Source organism: Drosophila mauritiana, chromosome 3R (genome assembly GCF_004382145.1).
Source record: "Drosophila mauritiana strain mau12 chromosome 3R, ASM438214v1, whole genome shotgun sequence".
Classification (NCBI taxonomy): Eukaryota; Metazoa; Arthropoda; class Insecta; order Diptera; family Drosophilidae; genus Drosophila; species Drosophila mauritiana.
Window position 1 is genome coordinate 17,175,984 of NC_046670.1, and position 20,043 is coordinate 17,196,026.

A 20,043-nucleotide genomic window follows, 5' to 3' on the forward strand; every position below is an offset into this window, starting at 1 on the left:
TACCTTCCTTTTGAGTGCCAAAACAATTACCGCAGTATTATGATTGCTTATCTGGGGAATTGGGTCGGTCCTTAGTTAAGTTAATTAAACGAGATGCTTTGTAATTGAATGTCATGTCAATGCCTCATGATTTTATTTTTTAAATAAGTATATCCGTACATACGTATAATTTTGTATAGTATATAATTTTCTTATATTTTTTTTTGCAATTTCATTAGTTTAGCTTTTTTGAAAAAGGACTTTTATTTACATACACGTAGGGCAATCAATTCGTATTAAATTTATTAATGTACAGAACGTAACGTTTAAATGGTTAATTTGCTCGGTAAATTCCTTGTTAATTTACACAACACGTGGCGTATTCATGTATCGAAGTACTTGCTTGGATAATATTTCTGATTTTGATCTACGTTAAAATCGTTATTTGTTATTAGTTATTCGTAATTCGTAATTCGTAATTCGTTACTCGTTACTCGTTACTCGTATGATTTGGAACCATTTGTCGCTTGATAGCTTAAAACTTGAACCCTTCAACAGCGCAAATTCAATAGTGACCAAATGCAGCTTTAACGAAAAGAGCGTGTGAACAGTACTTTCGGCACTATGTTAATTCTATTTGAGCATTTTTTGTTTTGTTTTTGTCTTGCACAAGTTAAAGCACAACGAAGCAAACGCAATGAACATAAAAACCGATTTCCGCCCGCGGAGAATGTAAACCACAATTAATAGTTGGTAAACAAGTTTTGCTTATGTGGATAAAAACGTGAAAATTCCATTTGACTAGTCAATATTGCATGCGATTGATTAATTAACGTCGACCGTTAAAACAATTATGTAAATTACACATAGATCACTATCAATTACGCATGCATGCATGCAATTACGTTTATAATCCTTAGCAGCATCGGTGTATTGGCAAAAGTTTCGGCCATTTCGATCTAGTAAAGTATCTGTATCTAGAGTATGCACGTTAGTATGGGTATGTATGTATGTTTCACATTAATCGGGGACTTTATTTTCAACAGTATCTGTGAGAGAGGTAGCATAAATCGTTACATACACCGTTGGTTATTTTCGATAAAATAGAGTTCAAATGCGAGTACATCTAGCAACGAGGGAGTAAGTTTGTCATCAAGGGAGTATGTGCACACACAACATGCCTGCCTTGTAGCCAGCCATTAGGAACCGTCGATTTGCATTAATAACCTTGCAGCACTCAGAAGCCGTTGGGTGCCCCTATCGCATCGTATCCGTTTCGGTATCGGTATCGGTATCGGTATCTGTGTCGGTATTACATATATCTGTATCTGTATCTGCATCTGCATTTGTATCTTTATCGTATCTGTGTTTGCATCTCAATCCCTACTTACTTAATTAACGTTATGCTGACTTTTGTGAAAGCGGTAGGGAAAGGACCAGGGCACGCGGTCATTTGCATTAACCACCACCAACTCGTTCGGCTCCTCGTTGGCCCAGTTGGGCTTGTCCTCCAGCACCTCGAACCGTTCCAGACCCAATCCCACACCCATTCCCAGTCCGAGTCCCACGCCCTCCGTTCCCACGTCATTGTAGCTATCCTCGCCCTCATCGTCGTCGTCATCCACATATCTCGCCGGGTTTTTACTGGCCCCATTGCCATCGTCGTTCTCATGATTTGTTTCGTTGGCTTCATTTCCGCTGACCCGATGCCTGGCCAGACCCATTCCGGCCACGTCCAGTGGTTTCTTCGCATAGCTGAGCAACTGCAACTGCTTTGGGAGTGCCTGGGATTGTGGTCCAGTCGATGCTGATTGCTGGGAGTCCGCAAGCTGTAACTGTGACGACTCCTTGTACGGCGACTGGGCCCATCCGTAGCTCCACAGTTGGCTGGGGAAATGCTTCCAGGGCAGCAGCTGTTGACGGTCCAGCTGCTCCTCACGAACTGCATCCCTTTCCCTCTCCCTCTGCCTTTCCCGCTCCAGTTCCCGCTCCACTGGCCACTGCTGGCGGTAGCGCCTGCTCACCTTGGGAGCCAATCCTCCTGCTCCCGATCCTCCACCTCCTCCTCGCAGCATGACCCTTTTGCCCACGTTCTTCAGGATGGCGCGATTCAGTTCGACCTGGACACAAGAAAGGTAACACGGTTCACATAAAGTGCTGCAAAATGCTGTTAACTGCTGTAAAATGGGTGACAAATTGAAATGGAAGTGGGGTAAGCCCGGTTTTCCCTTATCCCCATGGGTTTGCCATGTACTGTTCCCGGCAAAGGGAATGCTAAACTAGATTGACATGCATGATGGATGACCACATTGGCAATGTTGTTAACGCTTCAATTTGGATCACAAATCAAATGCCAGTGCGTTATTTCATTAATCGAGGATGAGGGATGTGGCACGATTACGTTTTGAACACTTTAAATCCCTTTAGCAGCAGCTTTAGTAACCAAACTGAAAAGCCACAGATACTTGGCCTAATTACTTTAAGTCTCAGGTGCTTGTTTAAAACTCACTTTAATATTTAAAGCCAAGATGATTAATCGTTAGAAATGTATTTATACCTTTTTCCTATCTTCTAACTTAATACTCAGTTTAGCTTAAATCCAATTTAAGTGTAAATGCCAACTTGCAGTTTTCACACCTTGGAAATGCCATTCTTCTGGTGCTTCGAATATTTATTTAAATTTCTTTCTGTTTGCCAACCACTTTGCAGGACTTTTAAAGAGTCAGGTGTTTGCAGTGAGCTGGGGATTCAATGTCTAACTCGTAAGTTCGGGTGACATTGCATTTTTCCCTGTTTATTTTTGGCCATGTGAAAGTCTATTTTCCTCTGATGGAAATAGAGCACAAACCGAAACGTGATCTATTCCTTTAAGCTGTGAATAAGTGTGTCGATTCATTTAGTTTGCATTCGAATTCAAGTTAATGCTATTTCAGATATCTATCTTCCAACTTTTGAGTGTAAGATACATGTATCTAAATTTAACTTTCCTTTAATTGTGTGGTATTAAACCTCACTTTGTTTCTTTGAAATTTCACTTTCATTTCGCTCCATTTTATTTCCCTTTTATTTGCCAATGCTACCGCAGGATACTTAGAGTCCCAGGTGTTTTCCTAGAATATTGCGCCTGCTGAAAAGCTCATCTTTCTCCGATTCGGATTGCTTTCGGGATGCATGGATTAATTTATGAAACCCCTTTGACAAATCAATAATGTTATCTGGCGTATGTGAATAGGCACATCCCTGGATGAACATGACCCTCTTTAACGGAAATTCGTGGGAGGAAAGGTGAAGCTATCAAGGCAAATCGTTTGAATTCCTCGCATTAAAACGTTTGATTTTTTTTTTAAATATTTTTGTTGGCCTTTTTGTCTTTTTTTTTTTTGTGTGTGCGCCTTTGGGGGATCGGAACGTTTTGGTAACCAAATAAACTCGCTTTGTTACCGAGCAAAAATATTTGCGTTACACATACGCCATGTTGGCTTTGTTTTTGCCACTAAGCCTGAACATGCATATGTGTATGTACATATGTATATTTTTGGGTGTCAGGCCATCCGAGGTGCTTAAGCCTCGATTTCGGGTTCGCCAGGATGTTGTTTACATTCCAGGAGCAAGCAGATGTGTGGGCTGCACAGCGTCTTCCCGTTTGGATCCTTCGCAAATTTATTAGATTCGCTAGCTGCGATGAATTAAAAAACTTTCTGCACCTGCGTTTTATGCGTTTTTATGGCTTTCGAAAAGTATTTCTCATCAGGCATTCTAGTTTTGATTAGCCCGCTACATTTTCATTTATACCTTGCACCACGACCTACTCTTTGTACCTAAGACGCCGCATTGTTCTCCGTTTGTCTGGGCCATACGAAGCCAAAGTTTTGTTTTACCCTCCTCCTACTTTGCAGCTTATTAAAAATACCTGGCCAAGTGGTCAGCCATCCCCGCTTACTATTGCAGAACACGAGACCCACCTGGCGGGAGTTCTCCTTCATTTGCCTGCGTGCGATTTCCAGGAGCAGCCGCTGGCGCAGCACATCCAGCGGATTGACAATGGACAGCGACGGTTTGTTCCTCTTGGCCAGCAGAAAGTCATCCTAGAACGAAAAACATACATATTTAGTACGTTAGATTCGCTGGTTGCTGGTTGGAAGAAGTTTCCCAGCGCATGGCATAATAAAATCCTGACGAGGTAATGCAAAAAGTTTTAAGTCCCTGTGTTTATAAACAGTTCTGTGCTCGAAGTTTATTTTTTTGTTTTTTGATGGAAATTAAAATTATTATTAGCATCGATGGTGGGTAATCTTAAGGGCCTGGGCAATCGCATATTTATTATATCACCTTTTGTTTTTCCCACCATTCGGGAAATTATCGTTACACAAAATCTAGCAAGCTTATCGGCGTGTTGTTCTACGTTTTTTCCACGATGATCAATCGGGAATTTCGTGATAACAACTCTTCACTGATAACAGTGAAAACTTCAAGGTAATTCGTGACTCACACGTAGCGACAAAATAAAATGAAAATACAATTACCTTGGGGGCGATTAAAAAACACCTGATACTATCACTTTACGATCCGGCCAACATCGCATATCGCAATTTCTTTACACCACATAAAAAAAGGGATTTGGATTTCGCTTGATCATAAAGAAATTAGCCGAAATTTATACGGAGTCTGGACAGGGGCTTCTTTGGAAAAATTTAAATATTATCTTTCATTTGTTGGTGTTCCTTCCAAGAAGTATTTACGTGTCCTAAGTTCAAGGCAAACAGTAAACAACCAATCCGAATTCATGTTCAGATAAATATGATAATTACGATTATTGTTGGTCCGACTATCAGACAGGTTCCCTGCGATTAGATAAGAGTGTGGCAGTGTGAGGTCGAAATGTCTGGCAGTGAATGGACGTGGTTATCAGCTTTCTATAAAAGCTATGTCCATCTGCAGAACCCGGTAGTATAATCGAAACAATTGCGAAATGAAGGTCCTAACTCTTCTCCTCTTCACTGCCCTGGTGGCAGTGGCTTCCGGCCGCCCCAACGGCGGTTGGTTCGGAAATTTTGGCGGCAACTGGGCCAGGAGGTTCGGGTGGGGGTCCGGTGACGATGAAACCGTACAGGAACAGAAGAATCAGTGGAATCCAAATGGCCATGGTCAGGGTCAGTGGAATGGCGGACATGGTCACGGACAATCTCACGGAAATAACCAAGGCCTCGGCCAAGGAAACGGACACGAAAACAACCATCATGGTCATCATGGCAACAATCATGGTCACGGTAATGGTCATGGTCACGGTGGACACCGCCCTTCACCACCACCAACGGATCTGCCTGAGCTGAGCACCGAGGATGATGTTGTATCCACCACGGATGTTACCAATCCCGCGGAGGAGACCACTCTGGCCCCCGAGGTTCCAGAAGAATCTACTACCCAGGCACCAGAGGAAATCACCACTGAAGAAGGTAGCGGTTCTTCGGAAGACACCACCACCTTGGCCCCAGAGGAATCCACCACACAGGCACCGGAGGATAGCACCACCGACTCTGAGGACGGTAGCGGTTCTGAAGATACCACTCAGGCTCCGGAAGAAACCACCACCGAGGAGCCTGAAGAATCCACCACCGAGGCTCCCGAAGAATCGACAACCGAGGCTCCCGAAGAATCCACAAGTGAGGCGCCCGAAGAATCCACCACAGAGGCTCCCGAAGAATCCACCAGCGAGGCTCCCGAAGAATCAACCGAGGCTCCTGTAGAATCCACAAGTGAGGCACCCGAAGAATCGACAACCGAGGCGCCTGTAGAATCCACAAGTGAGGCACCCGAGGAATCCACTACCGATTCTTCAGTGGTCTAGGAAGTTAGTTTCCAAGGTCCCTAGTGCATTTTCTCAATAATCGTTAAAAACTTGGCGTTTCCAAGTAACAAGGTTATTAAACAAAATATGGTGCAAATATTAAACTGTTATAGCTAAATTATTAACATGCTCTCACAGAAGAACGTGAAACCATTTCTAGGATTAGGATTGAAACCTCATGAAGCCACATCGTGTTATGTAGTCATGCATTCGCCATTTAGTTTTATAGTTCCAACAATCTGAACAATTAAACCACCCGAAAAACGAAAAAATCCAAAGTCACGTTTACTTATATGGCATTACTCAAAACTTTAAGGTTCTGCACGCATTATAATGCTTATCACCTAATTGAACTTTCGCTTTCCGAACCATGACAATATTGTTAGTTGGCTGTTTAAGCGTTGCGAGCCGATGATAAACTGATTGATTGACGTACATACATCAATCAATGAATCGCTACTCGACTGATTAGTTGGCAAATCGACCCTTATCGAAACATACATATGTACATGCCCATTTGCTCGGAAGAGCATATGTTTGTGCCCAACGATGTGTCATTTATGGTGGTACAAATGGAAAATTTCGTAATTGGCTTTTAACGTCGCCTCGGGGTTGTATTTTTAATTCTGCCCCATCATAAAACATCATTTCATTTCTTTCAGTAAATAAAATTAAATTGTTTACGTGTCCTTCGCATTTACGTGCTTAAATCTTCAATTTGGCAAACGAACTTGCCTCGCACTCCAATTGCCGCGAATAAAGAATATAGAATCAACTTAACAAAATTCGAACTTCTTAAAAAGCAGTGGTGAAACTTTTGATTGTGGACAACAGGAGTTGGCCAAGACAAACAGCATGTTTGGTTTTCTTTTTTCTACCATTTGTTTACCTTTAATGACGCCTGCTCAAAATCCTTGACGTAAATTTCCATTTGTTTTTTAAAACCCATAGACTCAAATCAATTTTGTTGCCATGTTCGTGTGGGTTTAAAATTTATACGATCTTTTTGTTCGACCGAAGAAGTTTCACATTGGGGTATTCGAGTTGGTCAAGTGCCTAGATTAGATTGTGGCCAAAAATGTGGTATAGATTTCGAGGAAAACGGAGAATGAAGATTGGCAACTATTATAAGATGCCTAATGTACTTCCCATCTCTTGATAGCTCACGATAAGAGCTTAATCTTTTAGCAAACCTATATATCCGCATTAAATAAACTGCGTATGAGATATTTTTCAAACTATTTGTTTTTAAAGGTTTGTGAGGAACCCTTTGCGGCCACATTTTGTGGCTTCTTGTAAAGGTTAACGCATTGTGACGAACAATGTGTCAATTTATGAACCGAGTGAATGGAACCAATGACGGTTGTCAAAGGACCGATGAAATCGCCCGTTTGCAAACTGCCGAGCCAATAATTGAATATGCATTCGGAAAACATTCAAACAAGTGACGCAAAAACTACTGCCACTCACTCACAAAGGGAGACAGCCAGAAAGAAATGCACTCCGATGGCCAGGACCATGTCCATGTCCATGTCCATACCCATGCCCATGCCCATGCCCACCTGTGAGTTCCGTATTCCATCCGGGTAGTCCAGAGGATATCCGTTTGTGCGGCCGCTTCCGCCGGCCTCCGCTCCACCCGCTGCCGCTCCCGATCCTCCCGCAGCTCCTCCTGCTCCAACCGCTCCTCTTTGGGCCGTGCAGACGAGCCTTGTGGCACACAGTAAAGTTAATAACACCGGACAAAACCACGCTGTGGCTTTCATCATTCTGCAAAAGAGGAGGAAAAAAACGCACAGTTGCATGGGTCAGTGCACAATTCACAGATATGCATGTAACGCCAACAGTTTCTGCATAAAAAATGAAATAAAAATCTATCAAAATGAATCAAGAACGTGAGTATTAGTGTATATATCATATCAACCAACTCTGCTAAAAACTATGCATATTTATTAACAGCACTATAGGTTGTAGGGTATGCAAAGTACCATACAATATGCAAATTTGATCTGTTCATTTGCGTGGAAAATTAAGCTCATCTGCGGCTATTATTTTTTGAATATTTTCCGAGCCACTGTCTTGTGCAAACTTTGACCTCCGCCGTTTTCCCGCTGGAATTGAGTGAAAACAAAATGCTGACAGCTAACCTGTGAAAAATGCGCAATATTCTGACAACAAGAAGTGCTCTCATAATTTATGGGTCACGTAAATATGTGGTACTTCTGAATGCGGCAGTGTAGTGCTTTATGTACTTCCGAATATGCATCTATGTAGGTACATATATCAATCCCATGTCCCTCTGGACTCTTCAATCAGTTGGCAACTGGAGTCGGGGGCAATTTGCAAAAAGGTGCAAAGAGGAAATTAGGTTCTAAATTGAAGACGGCGACGAGTAAACGGCAGCACAACTAGATTATTTTCCTGTTGCACAGCTAAAGTTACCAGGGGAAAAGTTATTTCCAAAAAGAGGAAAAGGTGCTTAACTTGGAAAGAACAAGTTCAAAGATACTTTAGGCGCATAACAGTACATGAAGAAACGCTACTAGAGTATCTTGTATCTATTAGATTGTTTCCTTTACTTAGCCGCAAAAAGATAGGTAATTTTATTGGGCATATCATGTTTTTCAAAGCCTGAAGAAATCTCTGGAAGAGCATTCTCCAATTATTTCAGCTTAAGCGAACCTTTTTTTTTTACTTTTGATCTATAAACAAACCCGTGTAAATGCATAATTAAATGAAAACCCTTTGGCGCTTTCAGCAGTTTTTTTTCGTCCTCCGTTCAGTTTCTCCCATATTTATTTAACACATTCTTTCTTTCCTCTGGTTTTCCATCATAATCCTTTCATGAGGTCACTTTTAATTGCGTAGAACAACTGAAAGTTTCACTTTGGTTTTCCCACACCGACGCAATGTAAAGCAACCATTGTTCTCAAAATGAAAGTTCCCTAATCCCCGTAACTTTGTGTAGCTAACAAAATTAAGTAACAATTGCCACAACAAGGAAAACTTCTTGCAATTTAGTGTGTGCGTACGTAAAAGTTTGAACTGCCATAACTCAAATTTCTGCATTACACAAAATTAGGTTTAACATTCCTAAATAATTTATAGTCCCAAGAGCGATGGCAGCTCCAAAGTTAAACACAAATTGCCAATTTTTAAAAAGAAACCAATTTCATTACAAACTCTGTGCAAGTGAAATTAACACATGAGTTGCACTATGAAAACCCCATTTTGGGAATTATGGCGGCTCCTTTGTTTTCGGTGGGGGGAAGAGGACATACAGCTCATATGGCACCTGTCACCAGGAGCATTAGACATCGCAGATAACTAAGTGCTCGAATGGCAGCCGCATTAGTCCATGCCGGCAATCACATGTCATATGGATGCCATTCGGCGAACGGGGATTTACGAATCCGCATCTGAATCCGGTGGAAATTCGTGGGCGGGTGGGTTTTGCTGGCACTTTCGGCAAACGACAATTGATGGCTATTGATTTCCCCTAATAGATCGCCTAAATGCTGGAGGAGATGCGATGAATCCATTCCTGGTAACAACCAGCGAAGTTGCAGCGGAAATTGCAATCCAATTGAATTAGGGCTCCCGAGGGAAGTGAAGTAGTATTCCCCAGCCGATATAATGAATGAATTTTCTTACATTCCTACATTTGAAGTTGAGCAAATATTGATTTTGTGAAAGTAATATGGAATTCAAGGCAATAAAACTGCCCTGCCCCACTGAGGATTGTGCTCCTGACAGCCATTGTCATACATTCACTGGGCGACTCTGGGACCCGGAGACGGAAATCGTGATTGCCCAGGGCTACTTGCCAGGACGTCCCTTCTTGTTTTATCGGCAATTCAAAGGGCGGACCGCGGCACAAGGAAATGAAATCCCTGCTATCTATGCCAACTCGAGATATTTACATGCGTATGCAAATACGAGTATGTGAAAAGTTTTCCAGCTCCTCTGGCCGCTTTAAAGGCCGTAAATCCCATTTGATTAGGCCGTAAAAAAATCAGCACAAAAGGCCAATCATTTGGGAATCTGCAGCCCACAGGGTGGCAAAGAAAATTACCAGGTGTGATTGCCGACCTAAGCTTGTTTGCAGTCTATTAGGTTTCGGCGGTGTGTTGTTACCTGAAACCGAACACAAAATGCAAAACTAATTAGCCTAAACGTTCTTCGAGCCATCAATCAAGCTTGCCACCTTTTGGGCCATTCAATTTGCGCCACATTTCCGTTGAGGTTTTCGCCCGAAATCTGATATGTTTTCACAAAAAAGCCAAACAGCAAACACCAAACTCAAAAACAGAAACAGCACTCTTTCGAAAAATTATTATCACATAAAAGAAGAAATCACCTTATCAGTGGTAATTGCCTCTAATTTCGCTGGATCTGCGGAACTCGGATGCACACTCGACGGATTGATTTATGACGATCGAGATACTATATATTTCGCGTGGGTTTTCGAATTGTCTTATTTTGGGAAAGAGCCCCCCTGCTTTTATGGCTTGTTTATCTTTTTCTAATTTATTTTATGTATTCACGCGTCGCGTCGCGAAACGTTAAGTGATACGGAATCTTGAACTGTTGCTGGAGCTTGTGGCTTTGGTTCCTCTGATGGATTTTCACCCAGCATCGAAATCGAGTGTCGAACGCAACAGGCTGACGACGAGCGGAGGACTCACGGAGTATAGCGATTACGGCGTGTTTTTATATTGGGCGCCACGAAGCGCCCACACGAAGTGCCGGATCCGAAATCCGAGCACGAAATCCGAGGCGTCAGGACGACAGGACGACGGATGGGGGGGCCCGAAGGAATCGGAAGGCAAAGGAAGGTGCTGAAGCCACGCGACGAGTTATGAATGAAAACGTGCGGGTACGGCATGTTGCCTGGATGATGGAAATCGCTCCGGAATCAGATGAGGCGGGTCAGACCGCGTCGTTGGGGCTGCAATCCCCACTAATAAATCACCAAGGTGTGCGAACGCATTAGGAAATTGACGGATTGTTGGCAGTGGGTGACCCGAAGACCCTTTGTTTCGAGGTGGTGGTGGTGACGTTCCACAAATCAGGTGCTTCAGCAACATGTTGCGCGAAGCCGCAACCCCGTCAACTCTGTAATTATCGAACTCAATTAATATTTAATGAGTTTTATTTGCACATTAATTGTTCGATTTAAAAGTGACGAGGATGCGGACTGCGGAGCACTCGATGTCATGTCAAGAGGTGCTAACGTGGCCCGACATTCGCTAGGACGGCAATCGGGCGTTAAATTGCTCGCCATAAATCCGTCAAACGTTAGCCACAGGGATCCCGGCCAGGAGATGGATTCCACGCAGGAGGTGCTCTGCCTGCTGGGTGTTTCGTCTTATTTTGGACCAATCAATTTTTATTGGGATATGCGAAGGCTACCAGAGGCCGATATCCTTTCTATTTGGGCTAAGAAAAGCAGCAATCATTACTGCTGATTACCTTGAAAAGGCAACGAATTTAATTAACATTTATATCACATTGTACACACAGCCAGATAAGCAATCTAAGTTATGTAGCTATAATTCGGGACCCCCGAAACTTTCCATACCATCAACATCAACTAGTTTAGCTGGCCCACGCATCACTCAAAACAGCAACAGTGTTGCCAGCTTTCGCAATTGTCCTGCGTCCTTGGGCGCGTTGATCACCCACTTTGACATACTTTTTAATTGCTTGGAACACGTGTCTTCGGCTTTTATGTATGCAGGATGTGCATGCGTCGGCTTGTAATTAAGCACGTAGGCAAACGCCTCCATTTCCTGCCCAGCAGGATGCTTTATGGCTGATTGAATTCCGTCAAAATGCCACTCCCGCCAATTTATACGTGCTTTTATGCGAGCGGTAATGCTGTTTTGGTAGTGCGAGGCAATTTTAAGGCGCTACGTAGGGGGCTAATAATTTACTTTTAATTTTTAATAGAGTAACTAGTAGAGTCTAGCTACTTGCCTGATTACTTTTGCTTAGGGATTCAAGAAAGTAAGGGTGTAAGATGCCACCTAGTGCTTGGTTCTTCGCTCCCATTAATGAATATGCTTATTAAGTTCAATCCCCCACTCCAGTGCCCACGATTACAGCCCACTCGGAGCGAGAAATTTCTTTTGTCCGATTTGCGTAACAAGTCAATGACTCAAGAACTCGTCTCTGGACACCCCTTTTTCTAATAGCCCATCGAGGATTTGACAGGCGACTAAGCGGTAAACGGGCATTTAATGAGGAGCAGAAAAGGCAGCCGCCTCATTTCATCCAATTATCCTTGTTATGGGCAGCCGATGGTCCCATGCAATTATGCGCGATTTGACGATTGTGTGAGTGCCAGGGAACTTGGTTTCGGTCAAGTTTAATCATTAATAATTAGGAATGTCTCTATTGAATATTAAAGAGGGACATCACGCCGCCTTCAAAACATTCAATTAACAGAGTTATCAAGTTTTTCAGCCGCAATATTTGGCTTCCAGTTGGATCTCTTTGAAACGCGACTAAATGAGCGGATTATTCTGTGAAGCACGTCAATTAAATCAAGTTACGGACCATTTAAGCAAGGCGAAGAAAAATCAAACAGCAGCAGAAGTTAGCCAAAAAGTTAGACCAATATATATTTTGGCTAATCCCAGAAAAGTTTTCCCAACTTGTTTCATCTTTGAGCCGCTTTCGTCTTGCTGAATTTACTGCAAACGAAACACACTCAATTTCTAGTAATTATTTGCAAGTGATTTGCTAGACTTCTTAATATTTGCGACCCTCTTCAGCAAATAAAATTAACGAAAGGTAAGCAAGTTATATTAATTTGCTTGACCTAATAAAGCCTTAGGCCAAACGTATAAGCCATTATTTTGATAGTAAGATATTTTTGTATATCAGTATTGATTGTTTCATGCTTTTGGTAATTGCGAATACCGCTCCCCTTTGTTATTCATGGTTTTATTAAAATATCAAAACATTCCCCTTTTTCAACCCATTTTCCACTATCTGAACCGCTTTATTGCGAATTTCTCCCAGTTTCATGGAAATGTTTACATAACAGAGCGTTCCATAAATTGGTAGATATTAGTTTTGTTGACTAACCAATTTTTTTTCTTTTTTCGATTTTTGGTGACGAGCACCACACGCAAATTTAAAGACTTTTTATGTTATTCACCTATTTACGCCCACTTGATGCTGTGCAAATTTGATTAACGGGCGTTTTGTTAGTTTTACTTGAAAATACTATGCGCTGATATTGAAACCTAGGAATTCGAATTGATATTATTTTAAAAAGTTCTACGGATTATAACTTTAGATTCTCAGAACCAAAACAGTTCAGTTTACTAGAGTAAATAGCTTATAAATTACGCTGTACAATTTATGACAGGGAATCCAAATTTACTGTGCGATGTTAAGGGCTTATCTTTTTTATTTATTTATGCTAGCAGTAAAATGAAAACAACATTATGGTATAAGTATTGAGCAATATCAACTTTGCTGTTTAAATTGACTATTGTAAGTTATGGGATAAATAATAAAACAATTTCTTGCAGTAAAATACGCTGTAAAAAGTGGGATTTAAAAATTCGTTTAATTAAAAAAAATGGGTTTTTCCATTAAACGTTATTTTAAAATAACATTTAGTTGCTCCGATAACATGTTTTGATTAGTCACATTTATTAAGTATTTTTATCGCTTCGTGAGCTGTCACGGGTAGGCGACTATCGATAAGCGCAAATTTCTGAATGCCACCACTAGAAAAACAAATATGGCGGAACCGTGCGTAAAAGTAAAAAAAGTGTAAAATTTTGCAGTTTAACCGACTCAAAATCATCTAATTTCGGATTGAAACCGCGTAACAAGATCCGCGCAGCGCTCTAAATATATATCCCGATCTTTGGTGAACCAGAAACTGATTGTGCGGCTCGCGTTTGTTTTCGTTGGGTGATGCGATGCGATTTGGCCACCAATTTGTTATTACGTGACCTCAAGAACGCCGCAAAATTTCGCCAGGCCAAATCGAAAGAAATCGGAAAGTTAGTGCAGCAAAACAAAACTTGCTATTGGTGGCTAATGATTCAAGGCAGCCGCAATGCGATTTGACCGCCGGATCGGAACACACGAAATCGAAATCGCCTGAGATGCCAAGGGGCTTGCCGGCGGGAATCAGCAAGTGCGACTACTAGGACAGCCCCCAGGGAGCCACGCGAGAAACCATGTCAGGCGGGCGTGATAGCAGCAACAGCAGCGGGAGCAATTCTGCTGCCGCAGGGGCCAGTACGAATGCCACCTCCTCCGCATCCGCCTCCTCCACATCCACATCCGCCTCCCCTGGAAGCACAACATCGCCCGCGTCCACGCAACGTCAACGGGGAAGACCGGCCAAACGAGCCACATGCACCTGGTGCGGCGAGGGCAAGCTACCGCTGCAGTACGTCCTGCCCACGCAGACCGGCAAGAAGGAGTTCTGCTCGGAAACATGCATTGCCGAGTTCCGCAAGGCGTACAGCAAAGGGGCGTGCACCCAGTGCGACAACGTCATCCGCGATGGGGCGCCCAACAAGGAGTTCTGCTCGATCATGTGCATGAACAAGCACCAGAAGAAGAACTGCTCAACCAGGCACAGCAGCGGATCGGCATCGAGCAAGGGTTTGGCGGAAAACGAGCGCAAGTTGCTGGCCAGTGGAGCGCCCGCACCAACGGGGCCCTTTCAATACGAGAGCTTTCACGTCTTCGACTGGGATGCCTATCTAGAGGTAAGTCAAGCTGGGATAAAGCTTTAACACCAATCTCATACTTTTTGTGGTTTCTAGGAAACGGGTAGCGAAGCTGCTCCTGCAAAATGTTTCAAACAGGCTCAGAATCCTCCCAATAATGATTTTAAAATCGGAATGAAGCTGGAGGCTTTGGATCCGCGAAACGTCACTTCCACCTGCATTGCCACCGTGGTCGGAGTGCTTGGCTCCAGACTGCGGCTACGCCTGGATGGAAGTGACTCCCAGAATGATTTTTGGCGGCTGGTCGATTCCACGGAGATCCATGCCATTGGACACTGTGAAAAGAACGGTGGCATGCTGCAGCCGCCTCTGGGATTCCGCATGAACGCATCCAGCTGGCCCGGCTATCTGTGCAAGATCCTCAACAATGCCATGGTGGCGCCAGAGGAGATCTTTCAGCCAGAGCCGCATTCGCCAGAGGAAAACCTGTTCAAGGTGGGCCAGAAACTCGAGGCTGTCGACAAGAAGAACCCGCAACTCATCTGCTGTGCAACAGTAGATGCAATCAAGGATGATCAGATCCATGTAACATTCGATGGTTGGCGAGGCGCATTCGACTACTGGTGCAATTACCGATCGCGTGACATTTTTCCCGCCGGCTGGTGCGCTAGAAGTTGCCATCCCATGCAGCCACCGGGCCATAAATCGCGCATGGACTCCAGCTCTAGCAAACAGCGATGCCCTCGACCACGCTACACTGTTGTAGCTGAGTCCGAGGCTATGGTTCCCGCTTCCCCTGCCACAGCCCACTTCCATCCGAACTGCAAGGGCGGTCCGTTCATCAACAATTCCAAACTGCCCTGCATGGTGACGGGACCCACTTACCAAACACTGGCCAAGCTTTGCCTGCAGGAGGTTTTAGCTGCCAGCACGGATACGCAACAGCTCTCAAAGTTGCTGTTTGCCCTGGAAGGTGATGTTCACATCGTGACGGCAGCGGGGAAAAATTTCACAGTGAGTTCAAGATCAATTTAATTCATTGAAAATCATGTTTAAAATGCACTCTTTGTTTCTTAAAGGTAAAAATACCATCGCCAATGAGAATGAAGGATGACGAAAGCCTGGCCCAATTCATCGAAACGCTGTGCACTACATGCCGGGCATGTGCGAATCTCATTTCCTTGGTCCACGAGACGGAGGAGTGCAAGAAGTGCGCGAATAGTCGGAAGCGTCAACTGACTCAGTCAGCCACACCGCCTTCCTCACCAGTGCTCGCCGACAAGCGAAACCGTCAGTCCAACTCGGCAACGACATCACCGTCTGAAAAGAATATCAAGCAGGAAGTGGGTGCCAAATCGCCAGTAGAGTCCAAGTCGAAAAATTCGACGAACAATGGCAAGGAGCCAGCAAGCCAGCAAAACAGCAACCACAGTCTCAACAATAACAACAACAGTGCCAGCAAGTCCAGCAACAAGGTGGTCATAAAATCAGAGCCCAACGGAGCGAACGCGCAGACTTCCTCCACAACGCAGGCTCTGCGCAAAGTACGCTTCCAACACCACGCAAACACGAATACGAATAGCTCTGCGACAAACGGAAACCAGGAAACGAGCCAGACCACGCACGTATCTACCAGCCATTGCAGCAGCTCGTCAACATCGTCCAGCACAAGCCTTGCCGGAGGATCGGCGAACACCAGCACAATTGGCAAATACCTGGCGCCTCTGGTGGCGGAAGTTCATCCGGAGCAGGCCAATGTCAAGCCCTCGAATAGCTACTACAAGAGTCCGACGACGCTCTCGTCAAGCGCATCGTTGCCGACATCCGTGTCCACGCCGTTCACGGGCTGCCATTCAGCCTCGTCCACTGCACTGGCTGCAGGTGGAGTTACAGCGGCTAAGGCGGCCACCGCGCCGGCTGGAGCAGCGGCAACTGCGGGAGCTTCTCCGAGCTACACCGCGATTACCTCACCCGTGAGCACACCCACGTCTGCTTTGGCAAACTCACATTTGCGATCGCAGCCGATCGACTGGACCATCGAAGAGGTGATCCAGTACATCGAGAGCAACGACAACTCCCTCGCAGTTCATGGTGATCTCTTCCGAAAGCACGTAAGTAGTAGCCAATACCTCATTAAAAAAAGTAACTTACCCAAGTTTCGTTTGTAGGAAATCGATGGAAAAGCTTTATTATTGCTAAATTCAGAGATGATGATGAAGTACATGGGCCTGAAGCTAGGACCAGCCTTAAAAATCTGCAATTTAGTCAATAAGGTCAATGGTCGTCGAAATAATCTGGCACTCTAAACAAAAAACATTAAGTTTCAGGCAGCGGACTCGGTTCGGGTTTGACTTATATAGAAATTGTTAACAAATTAGTACCTCCCTTTAACTTAAAGCAAAGCAAACATGAACGATATTCATAGATGTGTTATGTGTTGGCCATTCATGAGGAAAGAATCCCTACCCTATTTTATTATATTGATAATATAAAACACGCTATAACAAATGTAATCGCGAAGACATGAAATTTCCTATACAAAATCAATCGCATAACAAATTATACACAGCCAAGCTCCGGTTTTCAAAACCATTATTATTATTTTTTTCCAACTGCTCGTGATTCTTTTTTGGAATACACATTTACAAATTGAATTATTTAGGTTTATTCAAATTTACCCAGTCAAAGGAGTGGAGTATACGTATTAGTTTAACCATCTATTTCGAAAAATGTGAAATAGTTATAAATTGTACACAAAATGATTCGACTATTTCGAAAACTGGAGCTCGGCTACCAAAATCGCAATGCACATACATTATATTTATTACACATAAACACGCACATTAGACACCAAAATCTATCCGACACAAAAAAAAATGATAATTAACTTTAGAATAGGCGAGAGAAAAACAAATATTAAATGATTGTACATATTTTACATATAATTTTGTAATTATGTATCAATTGCGTTTCCTAACTATAACACTATTTAATTAGTCATTAAACAGGTTGAAGATTTAATTTCTATTAAGTTATTGAAATTGAATATTAGTTTTTAGTTAATTCTTTACATGCAGTTAAGGTAATTTTTGCATATAAGAACCGCTTCCTTTTGCAATATATGCGAAATATAAATGAGAGTAGCATTCGGCCGTGTAAAGTATTGCAATAAGTCTCATTATGTTAACCCAACATCCACTTACAAATACAAAAAATTAAATAGAGCCAACTGTATATATCATTACGTAATAAACATTACAATTTGTTCTATTTTCAACAGTAAAATAACTGAAAGATGGTAGTCGATACTCAGGCTCCAAAAATTCCACAGCGGATGTTGATAATTGCTGATGAGAAGTGAAAATGAATCATTGCAAGCGTCAGCATTTGTTGAAAATATCTTAGAATTTAAGAAACGAGGATAAACAAGTCGTATTATTGTCATATTTATTTTTAACAAACAGATACACACGAATCTTTCCGCAACCTGGTCATTCGTAAAAGTGCTTCTGCACCCATCGAGGCAAGGCAAAGGCGGCGGAGTGAACCTCGGAGGAGTAGTACCTTAGGTCTATGGCATCGATTTCGGACTTTCCGAGCTTGGGAGTAGCGAAATCCTGGTTTTTGTTCAGGGAGCCCATGACGAAGCCAATGTGGCCGCAGGGATAGGACGGAACGGAGGTAACGGCATAGGCCACCTTAGCAAAGTGCTCCTTGCAGCCGGACATGGTCTTCTTGATGTAGTCCAGGTCCAGCCAGAAGCTACCGCCCTGGGAGCACACGATTCCGTCTTCCTTCAGCGCGTGTTTCATTAGCTCGTAGTAGCTCTCCTGGAACAGGCTCACTGCCGGACCAATGGGATCCGAGCTGTCGGTGATGATGACATCAAATTCGTTCTTGTGTTTCTTCATATAGTCGAATCCATCGCCAATGGTCAGCTTCAACTTCTCGTTGGCGAAGCCACAGGCCATCGCCGGGAGATATTGTTTGGACAGCTCGACGACACGGTCGTCGATTTCCACCTGATGCACTTCCTCGACCAGTGGATGCTTTACCACCTCGCGAGCAACGCCGCCATCGCCACCGCCCACGATCAGGACCTTCTTGGGATTGGGATGGGCGCAGAGCGGCAGGAAGGATATCATCTCCTGGTACGAGAACTCATCCCTGGCCGTGCACTGGATGATTCCGTCCAGAATCAGGCACCGTCCATAGGTTTCGCTGTAATAGAATTATCGAATTATTGATTTTTTCAGCGGCGCAAGTGTACCCAATGTTCGACTGGAGGAACTCAAACCTGAAATACGAGCTGACTTGTTATCAGTATTCTGTTTGTCGTTTTTGGCCCTAGATGACTCCATCGATAAGGCTGTTGGTGCAGATCAAGAATAAACACACGAAAACCAAAGGGTCCGAAAATGCTGGCTGGGCAATTTGTGTTTGAACAACCAGTGGAAAATTTTCGATTTCTACAATCTATGATTTAGGGACCTTCAATGTAGGATACATATGGGATTAGGCTATTGTAGGTTAGTCCTTAAAATCTCAACAGCTTAAGCTGTTAAAAATTTCGGATGTGTGCGTCTTTATAATAATTTTGATTCAGTTTTTTAATCTCAATCTAAGCTAATTTATTTTGATATCTTTCTTCAAACTTCAGTCTAGACTGAAGAATTTCGGATGTAAACAAATGGGGCTGTGTGTACAAGTATTTGTTTATCTATTATTTATCTTACGTTTCAACGATCTGGATGTCCTGGAAGCGGGACTTCTCCTTGTGGATGACCTCCTTGACTTTCAGGGAGAATGACTGACCGGGCCAGAGATCGGCCTGCAGTTCGCTGAACCAACCGTTGTTAAGGGAATCCATTTGTTTAATGCCGCATTCGAATCGGCGTTTGATAAGATTGGCTCAACACGTGGGCTCCACACGAACTTACCGTATCTGCCACAAAGCTAGGTCTTAAAAAATACCTTAGAAGGGCAATTGGTATAAATACCAAAGCTTTTTGTTTTAATTAATTTTATTTAACTTTTCTATTTCTGGCTATTTATCTTTTCTGTTAATATAATACATTTTCAGCGAAAACTTCAATTGTTTAATGTAATAAAGCAAACTGTAAAAATTAGCACTTATAGCTAAAAAAAAAAGTTCCTAATCTTAACGAAATACAGGTGCAACGTTTTGGAATTTCTTTTTTTTTTTCTTTGATTTTTATTTGTATTGTAATGTATAATTAACATTCTAACTTTTTAAATACTGTGAACTTTATCGGGTGATAACTTAATTAACTTAGCACGAGACGTAAGTTTAAGTATATTTTTAAAATCAGTTAAGCCGTTAAAAAGCTTAGGAATGTTCTGGAAACACAACTGTTCTTGCTGTAAATGCAATTGTTAAGAAAATTGGGAAGGAGGAATTGTTATTGGAATAATTTAATGTTTTGTTAGCTTAGCCTGCTGCAAGTGATTAGTTGTAGGCCAAAATAAATTAATTTTATATAT

At 42.9% G+C, this 20,043-nt stretch overlaps 4 protein-coding genes across 5 annotated transcripts; 2 read left to right on the forward strand and 2 right to left on the reverse strand.

The window, feature by feature from the left end:
* Window positions 1-128: 128 nt before the first annotated feature.
* On the reverse strand, window positions 129-10,491 carry LOC117145348. The gene is made up of 4 exons (XM_033310963.1): window positions 10,185-10,491; window positions 7,387-7,594; window positions 3,942-4,064; window positions 129-2,099 (listed from the first exon to the last, which is right to left on the reverse strand). The coding sequence occupies exons 2-4, from the start codon at window positions 7,591-7,593 to the stop codon at window positions 1,371-1,373; spliced, it is 1,059 nt and encodes a 352-aa protein (XP_033166854.1). The 5' UTR covers window position 7,594; window positions 10,185-10,491; the 3' UTR covers window positions 129-1,370.
* LOC117145349 (mucin-5AC) lies at window positions 4,943-6,073 on the forward strand. Its single transcript, XM_033310964.1, has one exon. It carries the CDS (start codon window positions 4,949-4,951, stop codon window positions 5,822-5,824), a length of 876 nt encoding a protein of 291 aa, XP_033166855.1. The 5' UTR covers window positions 4,943-4,948; the 3' UTR covers window positions 5,825-6,073.
* A 3,079-nt stretch (window positions 10,492-13,570) lies between the features above and the next one.
* Window positions 13,571-17,808, forward strand: LOC117143054 (polycomb protein Scm). The gene is made up of 4 exons (XM_033307503.1): window positions 13,571-14,577; window positions 14,635-15,552; window positions 15,618-16,649; window positions 16,707-17,808. The coding sequence occupies exons 1-4, from the start codon at window positions 14,038-14,040 to the stop codon at window positions 16,842-16,844; spliced, it is 2,628 nt and encodes an 875-aa protein (XP_033163394.1). The 5' UTR covers window positions 13,571-14,037; the 3' UTR covers window positions 16,845-17,808.
* A 154-nt stretch (window positions 17,809-17,962) lies between these two features.
* Window positions 17,963-19,478, reverse strand: LOC117143056 (spermidine synthase). 2 transcript variants are annotated; one of them, XM_033307504.1, is made up of 2 exons: window positions 19,275-19,478; window positions 17,963-18,759 (listed from the first exon to the last, which is right to left on the reverse strand). In XM_033307504.1, exons 1-2 carry the CDS (start codon window positions 19,406-19,408, stop codon window positions 18,030-18,032), a joined length of 864 nt encoding a protein of 287 aa, XP_033163395.1. In that variant the 5' UTR covers window positions 19,409-19,478; the 3' UTR covers window positions 17,963-18,029. The 2 variants fall into 2 exon arrangements, with proteins under 2 accessions (XP_033163395.1, XP_033163396.1); XM_033307505.1 differs by lacking the exon at window positions 19,275-19,478 and adding an exon at window positions 18,836-19,032.
* Window positions 19,479-20,043: the final 565 nt, after the last annotated feature.

Excerpts from the sequence above, each read along its gene's own strand:
- LOC117143056 (XM_033307504.1), bottom strand. The coding sequence starts at position 19,408 with ATGGATTCCCTTAACAACGGTTGGTTCAGCGAACTGCAGGCCGATCTC. Across the intron at positions 18,760-19,274 it reads GACATCCAGATCGTTGAAAC|CGAAACCTATGGACGGTGCC; the intron begins GTAAGATAAATA and ends ATTCTATTACAG.
- LOC117143054 (XM_033307503.1), top strand. The coding sequence starts at position 14,038 with ATGTCAGGCGGGCGTGATAGCAGCAACAGCAGCGGGAGCAATTCTGCT. Across the intron at positions 14,578-14,634 it reads ACTGGGATGCCTATCTAGAG|GAAACGGGTAGCGAAGCTGC; the intron begins GTAAGTCAAGCT and ends TGTGGTTTCTAG. Across the intron at positions 15,553-15,617 it reads CAGCGGGGAAAAATTTCACA|GTAAAAATACCATCGCCAAT; the intron begins GTGAGTTCAAGA and ends TGTTTCTTAAAG.
- LOC117145348 (XM_033310963.1), bottom strand. The coding sequence starts at position 7,593 with ATGATGAAAGCCACAGCGTGGTTTTGTCCGGTGTTATTAACTTTACTG. Across the intron at positions 4,065-7,386 it reads ATGGAATACGGAACTCACAG|GATGACTTTCTGCTGGCCAA; the intron begins GTGGGCATGGGC and ends TTTTCGTTCTAG. Across the intron at positions 2,100-3,941 it reads TGAAGGAGAACTCCCGCCAG|GTCGAACTGAATCGCGCCAT; the intron begins GTGGGTCTCGTG and ends TCTTGTGTCCAG.
- LOC117145349 (XM_033310964.1), top strand. The coding sequence starts at position 4,949 with ATGAAGGTCCTAACTCTTCTCCTCTTCACTGCCCTGGTGGCAGTGGCT.